Source organism: Opisthocomus hoazin, chromosome 2 (genome assembly GCF_030867145.1).
Source record: "Opisthocomus hoazin isolate bOpiHoa1 chromosome 2, bOpiHoa1.hap1, whole genome shotgun sequence".
Classification (NCBI taxonomy): Eukaryota; Metazoa; Chordata; class Aves; order Opisthocomiformes; family Opisthocomidae; genus Opisthocomus; species Opisthocomus hoazin.
The window spans coordinates 62,189,491-62,208,954 of NC_134415.1; the positions used below are offsets into that span (position 1 = coordinate 62,189,491).

The following is a 19,464-nucleotide window of genomic DNA, read 5'->3' on the forward strand; positions in this document are numbered from 1 at the left end:
CAGACAAAATATGTTGAAGTCTGGCTGTGACAGTTTGAAACGTCTTCTCCTGCTGTACCTGAGACTATCACCAGTCCACTGCTGAATGGTTAGAAGAGAAAGTGTGCCTTTACCTCGTGCCCTTTACTTTAGAGTTTGGCTTTTTAGATTGGTCTTATCTTCATTGTCAGCTTTTAAACTGAGATTCAGGACATTTTTGTGTTGTGATGGAAGTGCAGACGTTGGAGAGCATTTATAGGGTAGCTAAAAATGGATATAAAAAGATAATATTGTTAAGTGCAACCTTTTGTCTAAGTCTATTGTAGTAAATTTAGCCTTTACCATAAGTTGTCAAATTTAAATAAAATAGCTTTGCTAATAAATAATATGAGTATATATTGCTTAAATACTTTTTGCTGTGGTTTTAACTAGATCACTGAAATGAGGGAAATTGCTGGGTAAACAATTGGATTCAGTTTGCTGAAAGGGCAGATCAGCTTGCAACAGATTTTCTTCAGTAGGCATAGACAGAAAATTGTGTATTCATTTCAGTATAGTTTATGTCAATATTTTTTTAAAGGAGAAACTGAAATCGATTGTTTTCCTTTTGCAAAATGTAATAAAAATGAAATGTGATGTTGAGATTAACTATTTCTACTGATGTAGTATCCAGAAAGCTACCTCAGTTCACTACCTAAAGGTAATGCTTCCTTTGTTTTTTTTATTAAAAAAATTAGTTTTCAATGAAAAATGTGATTAGTAGAGGCATATGAATCCAAAGCATCTAGTGTAGTTTTGTTTCATTAGTAACATTCTCTAAATCTTGTAAAACTTGGATTTGTGCAAATGGAATTCTAGTTTACTTTGAAACTAACTTGAAACAGTTGTGAGTTTGGAAGATGATCCTAAAATGTATTCCTTTAGCATACCGCAACTTTTATTTGCTGTCCCCAGCAATGTTGGCGATGTTAGGTTTGCCTGTTGGTGGTGGTAACTTCGCCTTCTAGGCTGGGTCTCACAACACTTCAGAGTACGCTGTGTACTTGCAGCGTTAAGTATGCATATACTGTGTGTCAGTGGTGCACATATGGCAGTTTGGAGAACGTATGGTCTAGAAAATGAGAAGGACCATTTACCATTGTTTAACATCAAATATGAAAATAGTCTGAATAAATGTGTGTTTGAATTATGTAATTACTTAAATATGAATGTATTACAGCATTACATTTAGCAAAAAGAAATATCAAATGTGAGGTATAAGCTATGTTTACTTGCAAATCAACATCAGTTTAAGGTTACTATCTGGTAATAGGCTTTCTTTCAGGAAAGGATTAGAAATGCAAAATCAAATTAAAATTGTGTATTTAAATGAAGCTTCCTTACTTGATGATTAAAATAGTAACTATTCTTAAGTTACTGTAAATCATTTTGAATTAACCTGGCCTGAGTGTCTGTCCTGCAGTGAACTGCAGGAGAAGTGTTTTGACACAAGATGCATTTCACCCAGTGTTGATGGATATTTTCAAATATGAGAACAAAAAGCAGATTATTGGTTATGACTTTTCCTGTGAATCCAGAACAGGTAAATTTTGAAGGCAAATAGACAGGAAAACACCAGAGGAGTCACGCACTCAGTGGATGTTAGGATCGTAGCACAGACTGGAAGCCAGTGATGGTAAATTCTTATTTTGATGCTACCTTTCCCTCATGAGTATTAAGGAGGATGCTCCAGCTCTGTCCCGTGGGGAAGTTCTGTGGTGCAGCTGAGCCCACCTAACATCTTTCTTTCTGAAAGGTCTCCCTGCACCAAAGTCTTATGGGTCCTGCCTGCTGCTTTGCTTTAGCTCTGACACTCATCTGGACCTTCAGTGAGTTGATCCACCTCCTTAAGGCCACAGAATACTCCTCACTTTTTAAATATTTATTTTCTGATGTTTTAGGAAGTGGAGTCTGCAAGGAGATGTCAGGCAGGCACCCAACAGTGAACAGAGGGACAAGGACCAACCAGATCTAGGAAGACGAATTGGAGTAGGTCATAGGGGTGGTGGAGATTAGAAAGTCTTTCTGTGGTATAGGCTGCTTTGAGCAGTTTGCTTGTATTGCAGGCCTATACCTTTAGTTTCCTCAACTGTTACAACAGGAATCATACTTACCTATCTTACAGGGTTGCTAAAAAGACTTTGTAATGTGTGTGTTCAAGGCATTGTAAGTGATGAGAAAGATCTTATAGAAGCAATCCTGCCTTACTGTATACTGAATGTACTTACTACTTTTGCCATAAAACTTTGTTTCTCAAGAGATAAGATGTCGTAAAGCCATTGGATTACTGTTGATAATGGTAATTCTGCCTGTCACGTATCAGCTCTTCTGTTGAAGAATGGTGAAGCTTTCTTAGTATTAATAATTTTGTGGGAAGAGCAGGGCTAGCTGTTTGAATCATTGAACGTTGCTATGAGAAACCCAGTAATGTTTCCGTAGGGCATACCAAGGTAATCATAGAAGCTTCTTTTGAAAATTGGTAAGGCATCAGTCATTTGTAGCTCTGCTTCAGAAAAAGTAAAACAATAACAAATGCTGAATAAAGCAGGTGAACTGTGTGTATCCTGATTTTGTTTGCAACGGCATGTGGCCTTCCAGAAGATAGGCTTGGGTTTGCTTTTAGCTTTAGAGCCTTGGCTGATCTGGGTACAGTTCTGAGAAGCAATAAAGGGCATTTGGTATCAACCCATAGCAGTTGCTTTGTACTTGGCTTTTGGCTGTTGCAAGGAGAGCAACAGATCCATGAATTGCAGAACACATTGCATGGGGAATGTTATGAAACTCTAAGTGCCTTACTATGCTCTGCCTAAAAATTTGGTAAGTTAAAATGTTGGAGCGTTGAGAGGGAGAATAATCTGTGGCATCTGTAAAGCTCTGTATAAGAAACACTGTTTTATTATAGAACATCCCAGTGTGTGTGCTCCCCATCCCAGTGGCAGACTGACTGCCCAGCAGAAGATACTGTCTGTAATTAGATGGTCTGCAGCTCTGTGTGTGCTCTCATACGTCTGTCTAGAATCTAGCAATGTCTTGCTTTATTTTACTGTTCATATGCTTTCTGTGAGATGGACTTCTTCATCTGAAATGAAAATTTGTAAACGTACAAGTGCGAACTAAAGCTTGTGAGTTACATGTTACTGGTTTCAGTCAAAGTAAATATCAATTTAATGTATTTTCTGAATGTGAGCTTTAGCTTCTCAAGCTTTAATCAATGTAAGACATGAGGTGATAGTATGAACTCTCCAGCCTTTTTTGCTTACATTGGTTGCAGGACTTCAGAAAGTACTTTGCTTCAGATGCTAATTGCAGCTAAAAAGAAATCTGGCAGATTGAACATGGTATTATCGTTTTATTGGTATTTTACACTTAAAGGGAAAAAAAAATCCATGGATCTTTTTAATACTGTGTCCCATCTACTTGATATGCAGTTGGAATAACAAAAAAGATTTAGTATATGCAAGATAATGAAATGGATCAGATAGGCATTGCAGACAATTCATAGCTGTCTTGGAATACAGAGGGTAAAATATCTATCTCTCTACATGGACAGAAACAGGAAATAAGTTTTAGAGAGCTCCTAATCATAGTTCTATACTTTGATCATTAGAACAAGGGGAAGAATATGTGGTTTTGTTAGCAGGCCCCTTAAATGCCATGTACGCGTGGGATCTTTTGGGTTTTAACTTGCTTAAGGACTTTGTGTCCAGTAGGGACAGACAGGAAAGGATGGAATGTTTGTTTTATGGGGTTTATGGTTATCCATCAGTAAAATGTTGTTTGCTCTCATTCTTAGTGATAGATTTTGGATGAATTACTGGAGGAGTGACACTGCGGGGAATATTTGAAAGATATGACTGAGTCTGCAAATCTGTCAGGTGCATTAATTTGTAACATTTATTCCTGTATGATAATCATCTTTAGGGGTTTGCTTTATTCAAGATTATGATGAACATTTATCCTTTCATTGTCCATGTTACAGTTATTTAAAGGTATATTTAACAAGTTTGGAGCAGTGTATGCCATTTCCTTATTCTCTCTTACGGTTTTGCAGTTGTATTAATGCACTGAAATGCTCATCCTGGGAACAGTATGAGTTGGTTACTCATCCTTCTTCTCCCAGATAATCCTAGCAGCCTTTCCGTATTCTGCTTTGACCAGTGGCACAAGCATTGCACAGCTCCTTGTACAAGAGAAATACATTGCAATATAGACACAAGAAGAAATATCAGTGGCAGTAATATGGCCCTTGCTGTGATGGTCTACCATTATAAGCAAGACAGGATATTTACGTGTAATGTTTTGGTTTATATCTTTTTAGAAAGATATCGCCTGATTTTTGGCAAACATATAACCTTTGGTTCATATATGAAGTATAGCAGATTGTCCTTTTTTTTGTTTGTTTTGTATCTTACATCATTTTAATCAACCACCTCAATACAGAGTTGGTAGGTTGATGATCCAGTGAAGTCAGCAGCTGTATCTGGTATTACATGAGGTTTTAGAATCACTGAATAAGTATATTTTTGCATATTTAATTTAGATTTTTCATTCTTTTAATAGTTAGGAATAGAATTTTTGTATTCTGACGTAATTTGTTTATCAGCTGTCTTTGTTTCATGCTGTTGTTCAGTAGAACAGTAAGTGAAAAGTGATAAATCGTTTTAGTTAATGGGGCAGAATTTTCTTGAAATGTCATTCTTGAGTTACTTAATTTCAGAAGCTTTGTATCAGTGTTGTGAAATACTGTGTATTTCGCCTTTTTGGCTAAGTAATGGGTTTTTTTATTTTGTGCGTCCATCTACTACAGATCAGATGTAATGGCTGTTTCAAGCAGATGCAGAAGTGTTGATTTCATTGCACTCCAGCTAGTGTAGCTAACAAGAAAGCATGCAATTTTCTCCTAGTAACCTCCTGTTATTCTGTGTCTGTGTGTAATACATGGCTAATGGAGAAAGTATTGAGGTGTCATAACAACATCAGATGCCGAAGTAGTATACTGTCTTGTGTTCCTTGATTCTAAAAAGAAACTGGAATATACTGATCCTCTTAAGCTATAGAACTGAAATCCTGAAAAAGATGTTTTCGTGTAATTTGTTTTAATAGACTTTGTAATCTCAAGGGGACCACTGACACTGCAAGATTACGATGATACCATGCCAAGCTCCTTACCAGAAAAAGCAACAGAATTTTCCTTGAGCAGTTTGTAAGCAGACTTTTTCAGTACAGAAAAGGAACCTTCAGTACAGATGTTCAGTTTTATAGAGGAAATGATCAAGGTGGATTATATGTTACTTTTTTTTCCTCTAGTTGTTCTGCTTTTTCACCCCTTCACATAGACATACAGAAATAGCGCTTACACAGAATCACAGAATGGTAGGGGTTGGAAGGGACCTCTGGGGATCATCTAGTCCAACCCCCCTGCCAAAGCAGGGTCATCTACTTAATATAGTAAATATTGGGCTTTCATACAGCTTTGGAGGTACTTTGTGAAGTACTTATTTAATAGATTGTGCTGAAACAAATCTGTCTAAATGTATAGTAAGTAATTCAGAGCATAGACAAAAAAAATGATTATGTAGGGTAGCTTTAAAATTTCAGGTCAAAACTACCTTATTTATGAAATGACCTCAGTTAGCTTTTTTTCTTATTTTTACTTTTGGCTAGAATCTGCAAGCATGATGGAATCCTAAGGAATTTACAGTTGTGTTTAAAAAAAAAAAAAAGGCAGCCTTTGCATGAGCAAAGCATAAGTGCAGGAGTATGATGACCTGTATTTTTCAGATTTAGCAGAGAAGCAGCCTGCTGAGTAGCACATCATCTACTCAATGCAATTATATTACTTTCACAAGTTCAGGTTTTCAAAATGAAGTAGACGATGTATGAAGCTGACATTCTTCGGTCGAGTTGGTGTTTTCTCTGACTGTTTTGAAAAGTTTACTATCTTCATCTGAAGATCCTTGTGCTCATTGGAAAGGCAGTAAGGTGAAACTTGAATATGGGACAGAAGAAAATCCAGACAAGTAATGCCAGTGGGTTTTTTCCTCCTGTTTAGTCATGGATAGTTTTAGCTTTGTGTGTATGTGAATGCATTAGCACTATGTGAATGTTTATCTAAAATGTATCGATGTAACTGTGATAGTGAATCTTCCCTTTTAATTTTTATGCTTTGTAGATTCTGAAACTGAGCTTTACCAAAAAAAAAATAAAATCTTGTAAGCATAGGTTAGGTAAAGATGCTGAAAGGAAGTGAGAGTTTTGTGTTGAGGAAGAGAAATAATTGGGTCCAAGAAGTTTGACGGTTACTGCATTTGTATGAAGTCCTGGGGAAAAAAATGAAAGAAAATTAGTTATAGGACCAGCTAGGAAGTAGTGTGACTATAACTTTTACTTAAAAAAATACCACCAATTTGCAACATTTTTTTATTTTCTTGGTGAAACCTGAATGTTTACTCAATGGAAGAGCGTTTTGCATAACTTTGTAGAGATTATAGTTAGAAGCAAGCACTATCTAGTAGTTGTACAGAGTTAAATGGATTACACGAAGTCTGGCTGTCTTGGGATGTTACCATGTTAAGAAATAGGTATATCAATACAATATGAAATGAATGGATTTTATATTCAAAATTATACCTTGCAAAGGCTTGTTCTTTGCACATTGACAAAGCCGAGTGGGAATAATTGGCATCTTGACAAAATTTTTAGTTAATTATAGAAATGAATTTTGTAAACAAAATTTAAGTAGTCTCTTTTTTACATAGACAGCATTAAAGTGAAATGTTTGGAATTCTTACTTAAAATAACTCAGGTTGCTCCTTGAATATACTTTTCCAGAGTGTCTCAAAATCTTTTCTGTTCATTCGTTTTCATCTGTGGTCATTTTAATACCTATTTTTGTATCATATTTAATAGAAGACACAGTCCTTGATGGCTGTCCTTCCACTGGATACTTCTGTAATCAGCAATTTTTACCTATTATGGACTTCTTACTAGAAAGGTTGTAGTGTCACACTGTCATGCAAGAAGAATGATAGAGCTGTTTGTGACTACAGCATAGTGCTGTTTCTTATGCCCACTTCAGAATTTTCTGTTTTATGTAACTACATCATTCATATGTCTGGCAGGAGCATCTGGCCAGGAGGAAGAGAGAATCATAATTGTGAAGATCTCTACAAAGTAAAAACAATTAAGACACCAGACCGCTGTGCTAATTTGCCTGGGTGCAGATCTGCCTTCCTGGCTTCAGCTTATGCACCAGTGTACGACCGTGGGTAGAGGGTGCCAGCTTCTTGCTGGCCTGCTTGCCTCTGTCTGTACAGGTCACCAGTTGACAGTTTTCATATTAATACAGGCTCAAAAACATCATTCACTTAGCTGGGCACATATGTATGCAGCTAATCTCATGCCCTGAGTCTTGCTAGTGAAACAACTCACTTCTGTACAGAAGTCTTTGCTTTGCTGCGAGCATTCATTTAAAGCTCCCAGCTGTTACACAGGCCTCTTCAGTGACCGTCGCTTGTCAAGGTTGCTCTGAGGCAACCACTCTGAGTCTGTCTGTCTTTGTGATACTCTGTTCTTTTAACCCACAGACCTTGGAATAACCTTGCAGAACCTCGAGGAAAAAAAGATGGAACTTGAAGCAAAAGAGGACTGGTACGGGGAGGAGATATAGCTGTTTGTTAGTTTTGCGTCCCTCTTACGTGAGGGCAGGAATATCCCTCCTTTCCATCTAGACCTCTGAGCAGTGGTTGTGAGGTGGGTGCAAGTCCTCCCACACAGACAAAAATCTTCTGTTACAGCACGTTTGGGGGACAGTCAGGACTAGAGTTAAGTTCTTGATCCCAAAGCCAAAGACCGAGAAACCCGAGTTCTTTGAAAATGGCAACGCTTGTCTTTTTGCATTAAATAAATAAGCAAATAAATATCCAACTTGCTGAAGGTTTCTGGTGTGAGAAGTGCTGGGCTTCTTAGCTCTAGCCGAGCAGCCTGTGGTGAGCAGAGGGCTGCGTGGTGGGGAGCTCGTACCTGCCATCCACTTGACACCTGTGATGCAGCTTGCAGGCGTCACCAGGAGCTCCCTCCCCACGGGCTGATGCCATGTCCTTCCCTGCTGCACGCAACATGCTCCGCAGAGATCACCAGATTTCTGACTGAAATATGTCTTGCGGTCCAACAGAAGTAATTCTTGTTTATGAGGCTCTTCCGAATTTTAAAAACCAGTGGTTTCTGTTATTTTTGGCCTTCATCTCCCCTTCCTTTTTTTTTTTTTTGTTGTTGTTTTTTGTTTCCAGTGTTGTGGTGCATATGTCACTTACAAAGGTGTATGGGGATTTTGGGGGAGGATATCAAAACTTCGATGTATGTTCGTAAGAAAGTATTCAAAGAGCCTGTGGGCAGATACTGGAGAGATAATTAGGAACTAGCTGGATCTGCTGCAGGCTCAAGGGATGTTTGCAGGCTGCAGAACGTTCCTATGGGAAAGAAATTGCTCTGTAATTACAGGCAAGGTCAGTGCAGTCAGTTTAACGGAAAAGAGATGGTAAGAGCTGGGCTCCCTCCCTTGAAGATCTTTGAATGTCATTAACAAGTCACAGATGTTACCACTTTTGAAGTAAATGTCCCCTGAAGTATACATTGTGTAAGTGTTCTCTGTGCTTGGAGAATTGCAACTTCCTTGAGAGAGAAGATTCACACTTGTAAGTGAAGGGAGTTTCTTGGTCACACTTTTAATCTCTTTAAAGATTTTGAACATGTGTCTCAGTGCTGTGAATCTCCAATTCGTTTAAAATATATATTATTAGTACATTTTGCTTTTCTGAAACCGGTCTTTCAAGATCTGTGTGAAGTATTTCAGCCCACTTCAATTTATTTGAAAAGAAGGGATGTTTTCATGGCTGATGGGTAGCCTTGGCTCCAGGGCATTGTGGTAGCCATCTTAAATTCATCCTCAAGAGACAAACTTTGCTTTCTTCCCTTCTGAGGGCAAACCCTTGAATTCAGAAACACTGTGTGCCTGAAATTTGTCATCAAAAGCCTTCAGGTAGCAATACTAGGTGCAAGTCCTCCTCCCTTCTGTTCCTCACTTGTGCTGTACAGCTCCACTTTGGTTTTGCTAGTGCAGCTGAGTTTGGGGCTGTGGTGGGACTGTGTCGGGGATTGATCCAACTTAAAACTAAAAAGAAAAAGCTTTTGAGCACGGTTCAAACCGATTGAAATCTAGGCTGCTGTGACGCCATACCTCCTACCCCCTGTCTTATATTGGCAATAGCGCTGCTACACGTGCATGGCACGTTCACTAGGGAAGCACCCTTAAAACTGATTGCTGTTTTTGGAGGATAGGTTTTTGGTGAGATCAGCTTCCTGAGCCACATGACTGGAAGAATGCTGGCGCTTGTGTGAAGTGAGGCTGGGGAGGTGTGCCTTGTTACAAGGGGAGCTGCGAGTGCGGCTGAACCTAGCAAACCGGATATGTAGTGGTTAAGGAGTTGTGAATTTGCAGTTCTGAAATATTTAATTGGATCATTTTTCTGACATAGTTCAGAGTGTAGCACCTTGAATGATCATCCTGGCTTAAGTGAGGGGTATGGTGTGCTGTGCTAGGGATTGAGAGAGAAGTGATCAGAGCTGCGGGTGCAGAAATAGCTTCCGTTTGCCTTGCAGCTGAATGTGTTGTATTGTGAAGTCTAGCCTTCAATTATTTTTCTGGTTTGCTTCCCTGACACATAAGCATAACAGCTATAGCATTATGTGACTCAGAAATTTCCCGTGAGTGTGTTTGACCAGTAACTCATTAAAGGAACTTGCAGCAGTTCTTTCACAAGTGGATATAATATTTATTAACCCAAAGTAAGTAGTTGCTAAAGGAAGTGTTTAAAAAAATAAACCAAAACCAAACAAAAAACCACTCGGAAGTTATGTATTCTTTCTTGCATGTTTTGGAAGGTTCTGTTTAGCTCAAATATCCTTAGTTTTGGGGCTGAGCCTGTTCTGCAGTGCTTTTATCTTTTCTAACTTCTTTTGCCTGTGAACAGCGTAACTGTTTACCTCACTTCTTCCATAGACAGGGTTTTTAACAATTTACTGTATTTCATGTCTTCAGGCCTCCACTTTTTGGAGAATACATGTAAATTTGGCAACTCTCAATTAATAGCTTCTAACAGTTTGTTTAAGGACCATTGGTGTTTTTATTGAAAGTATTTTTCCCGAAGGTGTTTAAAAATTTTTTCTTGCTTGTTCTTCCTACCTGTATTTTTAAATTTAACTCCCATTTAATCTGATGGTGTAGCTTCAAGTATTGAAAGTCGACTATATATAATAGTTCTGGAAATAATATAAATATTTCCCTGATTTTTCATATGATACAGCTATATATGGAAAAAGATCTTGCACTTCAAAAAACATGTACAACATACATCTATTGCCTTCTCCTCTGTTACAAGAACCCAGGAGGGTCATTCAGCACATCAGAAATGCTGATCAGCTACTACTATTTTTTGGTTTCACTTGTCTGAGAGTGTAATTTGGTGGAGGAGATAGTTTGTCGGAGTCTTGCATTGGAATAAATTTTGTCAGTACTCACGTGAATGTCTGCTGAACAGCCACTAATACAAGCTTCGCTTCTCTCAGTATGCCAACAAATACAATTTCTGTCAGTTTTATTTGCTTAATTATACATAGGTACATATAACTAACATTACAGTGTCTGTATTAACGGCCTAGCAGTTATTATTACAGTGCCCGGTGTTACACCTTTGCTACATATCTGTTTCTGTGCAGCTATGCTGGGCTTACAAATCTCTTTACATCTCTGATTAACGTGACTGACTGTCTTGCCCAGTCCATGCAGCTGCCCCTGAGTAGGGGAACAGTTTCTAGAATTACCCAAGGACAAACACTGTGGAGAGAAAACCATTTAAGAAAAAAAACAGCACAAAAATCAAGCGTCTTCTAACTTTTTTTTCCTCTCCACTCTTACTTCATTTTCTAGGGATGAAGAATATTTTTACAACCACTGGTTAACTTATTGGTATTTCTTTAGAATCATATACTCCAAATTAATTTTGTATTGTTGTATAATATGAAAGAAAGGTGTTAACCTCAATGACTTATACCACAAGAGGAGGTGAATAAATCAAAGATTATTAGAAGGGATGAGCCAAAGAAGAGAAAAATCCGTACTTATTCAGGTCAAAATTACGTTTTCTCCCTATGGAATTGGCCCTTTTTTAATGGAAACAAAATACTCTTGCCTCCAGACCGGTTATCTTTTCTTGTATACACTTCAGCCTTTAGGAATTGAGTGGTTAGTTTTGTTAAATAATTTCCTTTCCTTTTGGATAAGATTATTTAATAATTTATATTACTTTGTAAGTTGGACTAAATAAACAGCAAAATGTATCATCTTGCCAGTTTCTAGCTCTATAGTATTTAGCCTGTAATATAGTGACTGTATTACAGAATGTGCCAATTTTGTATTATAGTGTTCAGCAGTAACCTTGAATGTTACTCCCACAGTCACCATTTGATAGCTGGTGGGATCATCTGCTGTCAGCTTGTGCAGAACCAGTTGTGGTTTGTTTCCTCTGAACAAAATGCAAGTTCATGGTCTTGTGGGTTTTTCTTTAAAAGTATCTTGCTATCTTCACGGATACCAGTGTATATTTTTTCCTTGTCAGACTGTAAAGGGAGGGAAGACTGCAGTTTCCTTTGACCTCATGCAAGTTTGATGGGAAGGAAATCTGGTTAGGCTGAAAAATGCTGAAATATGGTAGCCTGACTTTTCAGACTCTTTAGCTTACGTTTCTTTCCCTAAGATGTTTGGGCAGTCAGAATCTTCAAAATACAGGCTGTGAGTCATTTTTTGTTTTGTTTTCTTTTTTTGGATGATAATAACCTAGAAATACTGTGCAATTACCTGAATTTTCTTTCTCTGCTTTCCTTCTCATCCCAGTCTCCTTTTATCCTCACCTTCAGATACTCTCCTCTGGAGCCTTGAAGAGTGGGGCTTTGAATACACATAAAATGCTGAAGAGCTTACTGTGGTATTGGTACGCTTGGCTGTGCATGACTTCTTTCTGTCAACAAGAGAGATACCTCAGTGAAAGATACATGAGAACAAGCAAATATTTTTCTGGTTGTTCAACTGTGCCTTAACACTTCCACTTTATATAAGTTAATGGAAACAGGAGATAAAAATGATGAGTTAAATATTGACACTAAAATATGAGCTCATATTTTAAAATTAATACCTAAATTTATTTCTATAATGTGGAAACATGTTGCTAGCTTTGCATTTGAGAAGAGCTATGCTTTCAAAGCAAAAACAAATAAAATACTTTTGAATCCTTCTTTCCTGTGTTACAGGTCTAATATATTTTTGTCTCATTAGGTATCTGTACTTAACAAATGGTTTACATCACTGGGCTTAGCCTCAAAATAGTGTTAAGAGATGAGTTCAAGTAGCATCTCCCTTTGTTGAAGGGAAAATCCAGAGCAAAGCTATTTTCAGCTATCCTTTAAGTGAGAGTGAAAGTAAGTGACTGCAATTTGTTGATATTTAGTGCCCTAGTAGTGCTAGAAATAATTTCAAGCAAAAATAAATAGTTTTGCGGAATCCAGTGTACTTCTATGATTAGCCCTTGCCCTGCTCTGAAAGAAAAGATGCATAAAGTTTGATTATAAAAAATCTGCAGTTAAAAATTTAGTCTGGATGAATTTCACCTGGAAAGGATCCATCCATTTCTATATGGGGAGCCCACTAGTCTGAATTCAGTTTGGTAAGGTTGTGCAAGTAATGCCTAGCTCTTCTACAATGCTTTTTATCCTCGGCTCTTACACATGCTTTACAATAGAGATAGTAACCATTATGCTTGTTTCATGATGGGAAAACAAAGGCTAAAATCTTGGTTTAAACATGTGAAAAAGAGCAGAACTGTGGGACTGCTGTAATGGCAGAAGAAGGGGCGCTGTCTAAATTAGTTACTGATTTTCTTCAGGGAAGACCAGCATCTGAATCTTTTAATCAGGTTATTTCTCAGGAAATACCGAGTGGGTGGAAATGAAGGAAAGGGGAATGGAAAGAATTAAATCTTAGTATATAATATATATAATCTTAATTCAGCCTATCTTTTGAGTGCTTGACACTGTGGTCTTAAAACTATTTTTTATCTTGTCTACTGAATACATATACAACATAAAGACGTGTTGACCTTTAGTGACTTAAAGGTAAAATATTCTTGTAGGGTGTATTGTATTGAGAGAGAGGTATTTGAATGACGGAGTTTATTCCTTTTGTAGTTATTTTAGATTTTCCTCTCTTCCTGTCCAGCGTTACTAATACAGTTAGGATATTTTTAAGAGGAGCAGCCTATGGTTTGCCTAATATTGAAAGCGATGGTAAATGGGACTCAGGTGAGTGAAGGTTATTGGCCAAGGCACAGAAGAGTCCTTTTCTTAGACTTGTTAATTTTATATACAGTGAGTAAGGACAGAAATTGCATGTGGCTTTTGTGCAAAGCCACTGCATCTGTAGTGGCCTGTATTTTAAAATCCATTTGTAAAGTCATGGTACTTGCACAGTTCAAACAATTCTGTTCAAAGCTTAGCTCTGGCTGCTCTTCTAACTGATGTTTCAGAGACTTTCTGTTTTCTTAGTAAAACAGGGGTTTTTGTTTCTCTGTAGGATTAGTAAAGGCTTTCATCATAATACACATGCTGCTAATATAAAATGTCAACTCTTGAATGCAGATGTTTATTAGGAAGACCCTAGTGGGTATGGAAATAACAGTGCTGATGCTTGACAGGATCAAGTTTGCTTATGGGATAGGCGCAGAAACTATCATTCTTCAAACCGTTGTGTTCTGAAAGTTTTTCTGAATTTTCCTTTCTATGAACTTTCTTTGGACTGTAATTGAGAAGCACCATAAATCTGGAAAGTCTAGGTGACATTTCTCATCCTCATCATGCTCTGATGAAAAAAATTTGTGGCAGCCTTTATTTTTAAATCTTCAGTTAGCTGTAATGCTGAAAAGTTCTGACAGTGATTCATCAGCCCTCATGGACAATGTTCCTGATAAGCGTGCTAGCTGAATAGTGTTGTAAACTACTTTATGACCTTGCCTTTATGTTTATAAATTTGTTTTCTTATATTCTCTTTTTAAAGAGTCTTGTTGGTACATCTATGCTAGACTGAAAAAATGGTCAGTTACTCAATATGTGATGTTAGTATAGTGCCATATGTAATATAGACAAGACCATTCTTACAGCTCTGATGAATGTCATGAATGCAATTCTTAATTTAAATGAGCTCTCTTTAGCAGTAATTGTATAGACTCAATAACTCTATATATGTGTGCACCTCAGATACAACTTCTGGAATATCCTGGACAGACTTTTGCTTGGTCTTTTCTACTTTATTTACACTCTTCTGTACATAACTAAATTTTGGTAGTTTTTTCCCCTTTTTCAAATGGAGACCTATGCAGGATTTGACTAGTCTTTAAAATTCATCTGTATTGATTCAAACTGCTAAGCTTAAATTTTGGAGTACCTTAGATCTCATTAAAGCAGTAATTTAAGCCCTGGAGCAATCTTCTCAGTCTCCTTTGAGACTGAGAAATTTAGCACTGTACTTTCATGGTTTAGACCACCTTTTGTATGAGGAAGGTCTGAGAGAGCTGGGACTGTTCAGCCTGGAGAAGAAAAGCCTCAGGGAGACCTTTTCAATATGTATAAACACTTCATGGGAGGAAATGAAGATGAGGGAGCTAGACTTTTTGCAGTGGTTGGAAGCGACGGTACCAGAGTCAATGGGCACAAACTGAAACACAGGAGGTTCCCTCTGAACTTTAGGAAACACTTCTTTATTGTGAGAATGACCGAGCACTGGCATGAGTTGCCCAGAGAGCTTGTGGAGTCTCCATCCTTGGAGATACTGGAAAGCTGCCTGGATACAGTCCTGGGCAGTGGGCTCCAGGTGACCCTGCTTCAGCATGGTGGTTGGACCAGATAATGTCCAGAGGTCTTTTCCAATCTCAGCCGTTCTGTGATTCTGTTTGTGTGCCTCGGGGTCTAACTCTGTGTCTGCTTTGTCACTGAGACCTCCCTTCCGTACCCTTACTCCAAAGTTGTGGAATCTTTGAGAGTTTGCCCCAGTGACTGTGACCGAAAGAAAGTTCATTTTTCCCCCCTAATGTATATTTCCTGGATACATTTCATTAGTTATACATGTCAGTTGTGAAAGTTTTGGGAACTTTGGAAGTGAAGAAGAAAACTTTGTGGTTTGTATTTGTGTGTGTCTCAAATATTGTGTGTATCTATATATAATACAGCTATTCTGTAGGAGTCCAGTATAAAATCCTTAATCATAATGCTTTGATTACTGTAACAGTAGTATCTTTAAGTTGTTTTGTGGCTTATATTATTCACTTTTTTTTCTTTCTTTTTTGTATATGTGTGTGCTTTGTCTTGCAGAGTTGGAAGAATCCAGGGATTTCAATCTTTGAATGACGGGCGTCTTACAAGATTACCACAGCTAAACTGAAAAGGCAGATGCAGCTCTGAGTACTAGATTGAGTGAGCTGATGTGTGCACTGCACGTACATGAAAACGCATGTGCTTTTGTCATCACATAGACTTACTGTTGCATATTCCTGAGAGCTTTGCAATTCATGAAAATTAATCTGAGAACCAAATGGAGCACCTTTACGGCACAGGAATCAATAACCCATGGAAAGACACCTATCAGTAATGTTCAACTTTCCACATGGTCTTCACGGGTGAAACAAGTTTGCAAAAAGAGGAAAAAAACCCCACCCTCTGCACAGAAAAAGCCTAAGAAATACCTCCACAATCTAAGTCAATAGCTGTGAGGGAAGCAGAAGAATACAGAAGGTAGAGGAAACAGATTTTGTTATTGCAGAGGAATTATGTATGGTCTTTGGCACGTTTTGCTTTGGGCTCAATAGATTGTGAATGGACTAATAAATCGTGACTGTGTGTTGAGTAATGATGACTGGAAGTAAATAAGTTGAGGAACCATGGGACAAGTCTGGGCATTGAACTGAGCAGAGCTCGTCGTCCTTCTTGAGTTAACCAGGTCATCAAACTTGCATATTCTTTCTCCCTCTCCTTTTTCCTCTTTTCACTTAGTGTGGTATAAATACTGATTAATTGAGCTCATAATTGTTATTCAAATAAAACGGTTGGAATACTTCATATGTTTCCTTCTTGTACAGCTGCAAATGTTGTGTCTGGAACTATGAATCTGTGCTGTAGACAAGCATCAAGAAGGAAAGATCCGATCAAACAAGCAAGAAAAATACCTAGAGAAATAGTGAACCCAGGAAGTCAGATTTTTAATGCTGCTTCTCTTTCTTTTTTAGACAATTATATTTCTTCCTTCCTTGAATTTTAGAAGATTTTGAAAGAGTGCTTACTTGATGTGCTTTAATTCTGGCATTTGTTTTTTATGGTAGGATGCAAAGTCTGTGATTCCTTGTAGCAGAAAAAAGGGAAAAGTAAAGGAAAAAACAGCTTGACATTTTAGCCTGCTTCGGAGGAGAGAGAACTTCATGGTTCACCTGAGGCAAACTTCTCTGCTTTGAAAGCTAAAAGCTTTAGAGCATTTTTGATTCTGCTATAAATGAAGAGAGGGTTTCTTTTTCATTCGTGTGTGGCAGCAAAAAGTGGGAAAGCAGGAAAGATAGCGTGATAACCGGTTCAGGCTGTATTGGGTCTCTGGTGGAAAAAAAGTGCTGCAATGAAAATTGGATTGGCTTTGGATTGCAAAAACTTTTGAGTCCAACGAGTGGTTCAGTACCAAGAGGGATTTCCCAACTGGCCTGGCACACCAGTGCCTGCACAAGTTCGGGTCTGTTGTTTCGCACAGTTTGTGTGCCTTTTTTTCCCTTTATGCAATCTCTTTCAGCTTTAGCAGCAGAAATACATCAGATGGAAAAGATATGCCAGAGGGCAGCTTGGAAAAGATGAATGTCATATATATACATATATATGTATGTGCGTTTGTTTAAATTTCTGCAACTGAACTTTTGAAGAAAATCTGACTGGAGGAAATCTTAAAAGCCTTAAGTTACTTGAAACCTACACATTTGCAACTCTTTGTCTCTGGAATTGCATTACGCTAAACTGGAATCTCAGGCTGTATAAAGATTATATCAAGTTGAGCAAAAAGATGACTTAACCATTTCTTGAGCGCCTCTTATGAAGTAGCTGTTTCTCCAAAGGATAAGTGCACCCTCACTCTACAGACTCAAAAACAAAAATGAACCTGATTTTTTTTTTTAAGTGTTACTTTTTCTTAGCCAACTGCCATCATCTTTTATAGAGGAATTTTTCACTATGCATTTGGTGGATATTTATAAACACTGACCCCATCCTCCTCCCTTTCAATGATCTCTCCCAGGTCAGTCTTATCAATAAAAAAAAAAAAAAAAATTGATTTAAATTTTGTGCACTAGACATATTACTTTCTTATGTCAAAAAATAAAATATTTAAAAAGCATGTATGCAGCAGTGGAACATGGGCCTGTTCTTTGCAGCGATTCCAACATCCTCTGCCTCTCCTGGAAAGGGAGAGTCCCCAAAAGTGAGAAGGAGAAACCGGTGTGCAGGAGGCGGTACTATGAGGAAGGCTGGTTGGCAACAGGCAATGGCAGAGGAGTTGTAGGCGTCACTTTTACTTCCAGCCATTGCAGGAGGGACCGGAACACCCCTCAGAGAATCAACTTCAATTTGAGGGGCCACAACAGTGAGGTAAGCAAAATGTGTGTTACACTTTAAAGGAAACAATAGCAATTTTTTCTTATTTTTTTTCTTTCCCTTTTTTTTTTTTTTTTTGGTAGTATTTCTGCTTGAAATTTGGTGGGATGGTATGAAGGAGGCTCAGGACTAATCCAAATGCAATTGGGGATCTATTTGAGTCTTTCTAGTAAATTCAAGCACATGAGGCTGGTGGTGGGGAGGTTCTCTGGAAATGGGTCTGGTTTTGGTTTGGCCTATTTTCTCCTTCATTCCCCAGCACCTCCCAGTTTCCAGGCAAATTCAGTAAACGTGCGTTAAGGGAGTTAAAAGTTGTGATAGTTGAACAGTACTAAAGTCTGCTTGGAAGACTGATGGAAAGGCAGGGAAGTGGTAGAGGAGCTTGACTGAAGTGTGTCAGTTTTTTCGAAGTTACAAACTGTAATGGCCTGTGGCAGGGGATAGCTGTCATCTCTGGGAAAGCTTTTAATTTTGTTAGAAGAAGGGGCAAGTGGGACTCCTCAGAATAATGTTAAGATGCCCTGCAGTAAAATACTGTAACTTCAGAGTGCAAGGCATCGTCTGGACTACAATGATACAAAAACTTCTCCATTTATTTTTTCTGAAGGGGATAAATGTGTTGGTAAAAGCTGGTATTTCAGCTGTGCTTTAGCATCTTCCTGGCACCCGTTTCTTCCTCTGCATAATGCTTCATGGAAAGTGCAGATGATGCTCAGTAGCATACAGAGTGTCTTGGACAGGTGTGAGGACTTGATTTGTTTCTACTTTTTAGCCAGACTGCGTTTGGATGTGCTCTTTGAAAATAACCTGTCCAAATCAAAGCTTTGCTCTTAGGTAGTGGGTGGAATGCTATTGTATGTACTGAAATTAAAAGCGAAGGTACAGTGGGATTTTTCTTGCCTTTTGTGCTACTTACTCGTTGGACTCTAATATATGTTGCCCTTTTGACATAAGTCACACCAAAGATTTAGAGGTGGATGGTTTTTGTTCTTGTGTTAGCATTAATAACAGTCCTCTTTTTAAGGAAAAAAGGGAGTAGAGGATAAATATTTAGCCTTAAATAATTGTTTCCACATGCTTTGTCTATATGCAGGTGTGTGGGTGTATTGTAAATTATATAGACTTTTATAAACAAGAGACAAATTCATGTATATACTTGCATCAGGTTCATTCAAAAAATTACAGCCAGCTTTTCCCAAGGGAAAGAATGATGTTGGAATCCAGCGCTTTGTTTTGAACCATCTCTAATTATCAGTATAATTTTCAATTGCAAATTGTATTTTATTTTTGAAATGTGTGATATAATGATCACTTTTTATTTCTCCATGTTTTCTTTAACTTTTCCATGAACTTGGTCACCTATTTTTCTCCTTTTGCAAAATATGTGTTTTGGAAACAGTGGAGGAAGTGCTGTTTATGGGAACGTGAAGTCTTGCTGCAGAACGTGGAAATACGTGACTAGGTTTAAGTATGTCCCAGTTAAGTGGGGAGGATGCTGACGTGCGTGCTGCCCTTTGGTTTTGGCTAGTTTTGCTTTGTTTACTCAGTTGGCCATTAGATTCTTTTTCTGGGTCACCGCATTGTTGCTGTGTGGATTGAGCTGTGCTGTTTGCACATCCTTTCACCTGATGGTGATTGGCATGAGAGAGACTCTCAAGCGAAAGGAAAATG

The 19,464-nt window shown here is 38.1% G+C and overlaps 1 protein-coding gene across 8 annotated transcripts in view; it reads left to right on the top strand.

Annotated features, from left to right (window-relative positions):
- The window catches only part of TULP4 (TUB like protein 4), a 172,771-nt gene that overhangs the window by 16,657 nt on the left and 136,650 nt on the right, over nucleotides 1–19,464 (top strand). For 6 of the 8 annotated variants that reach the window (XM_075413868.1, XM_075413872.1, XM_075413865.1 and 3 more), the window contains exon 2: nucleotides 15,487–17,787. In XM_075413868.1, the coding sequence (XP_075269983.1) occupies nucleotides 17,536–17,787 (252 nt within the window). In that variant the 5' untranslated portion in view covers nucleotides 15,487–17,535. Of the gene's footprint in view, nucleotides 1–12,008; nucleotides 12,063–15,486; nucleotides 17,788–19,464 lie in introns of those variants that run through there. The other 2 variants (XM_075413871.1, XM_075413869.1) reach the window with 2 other exon arrangements.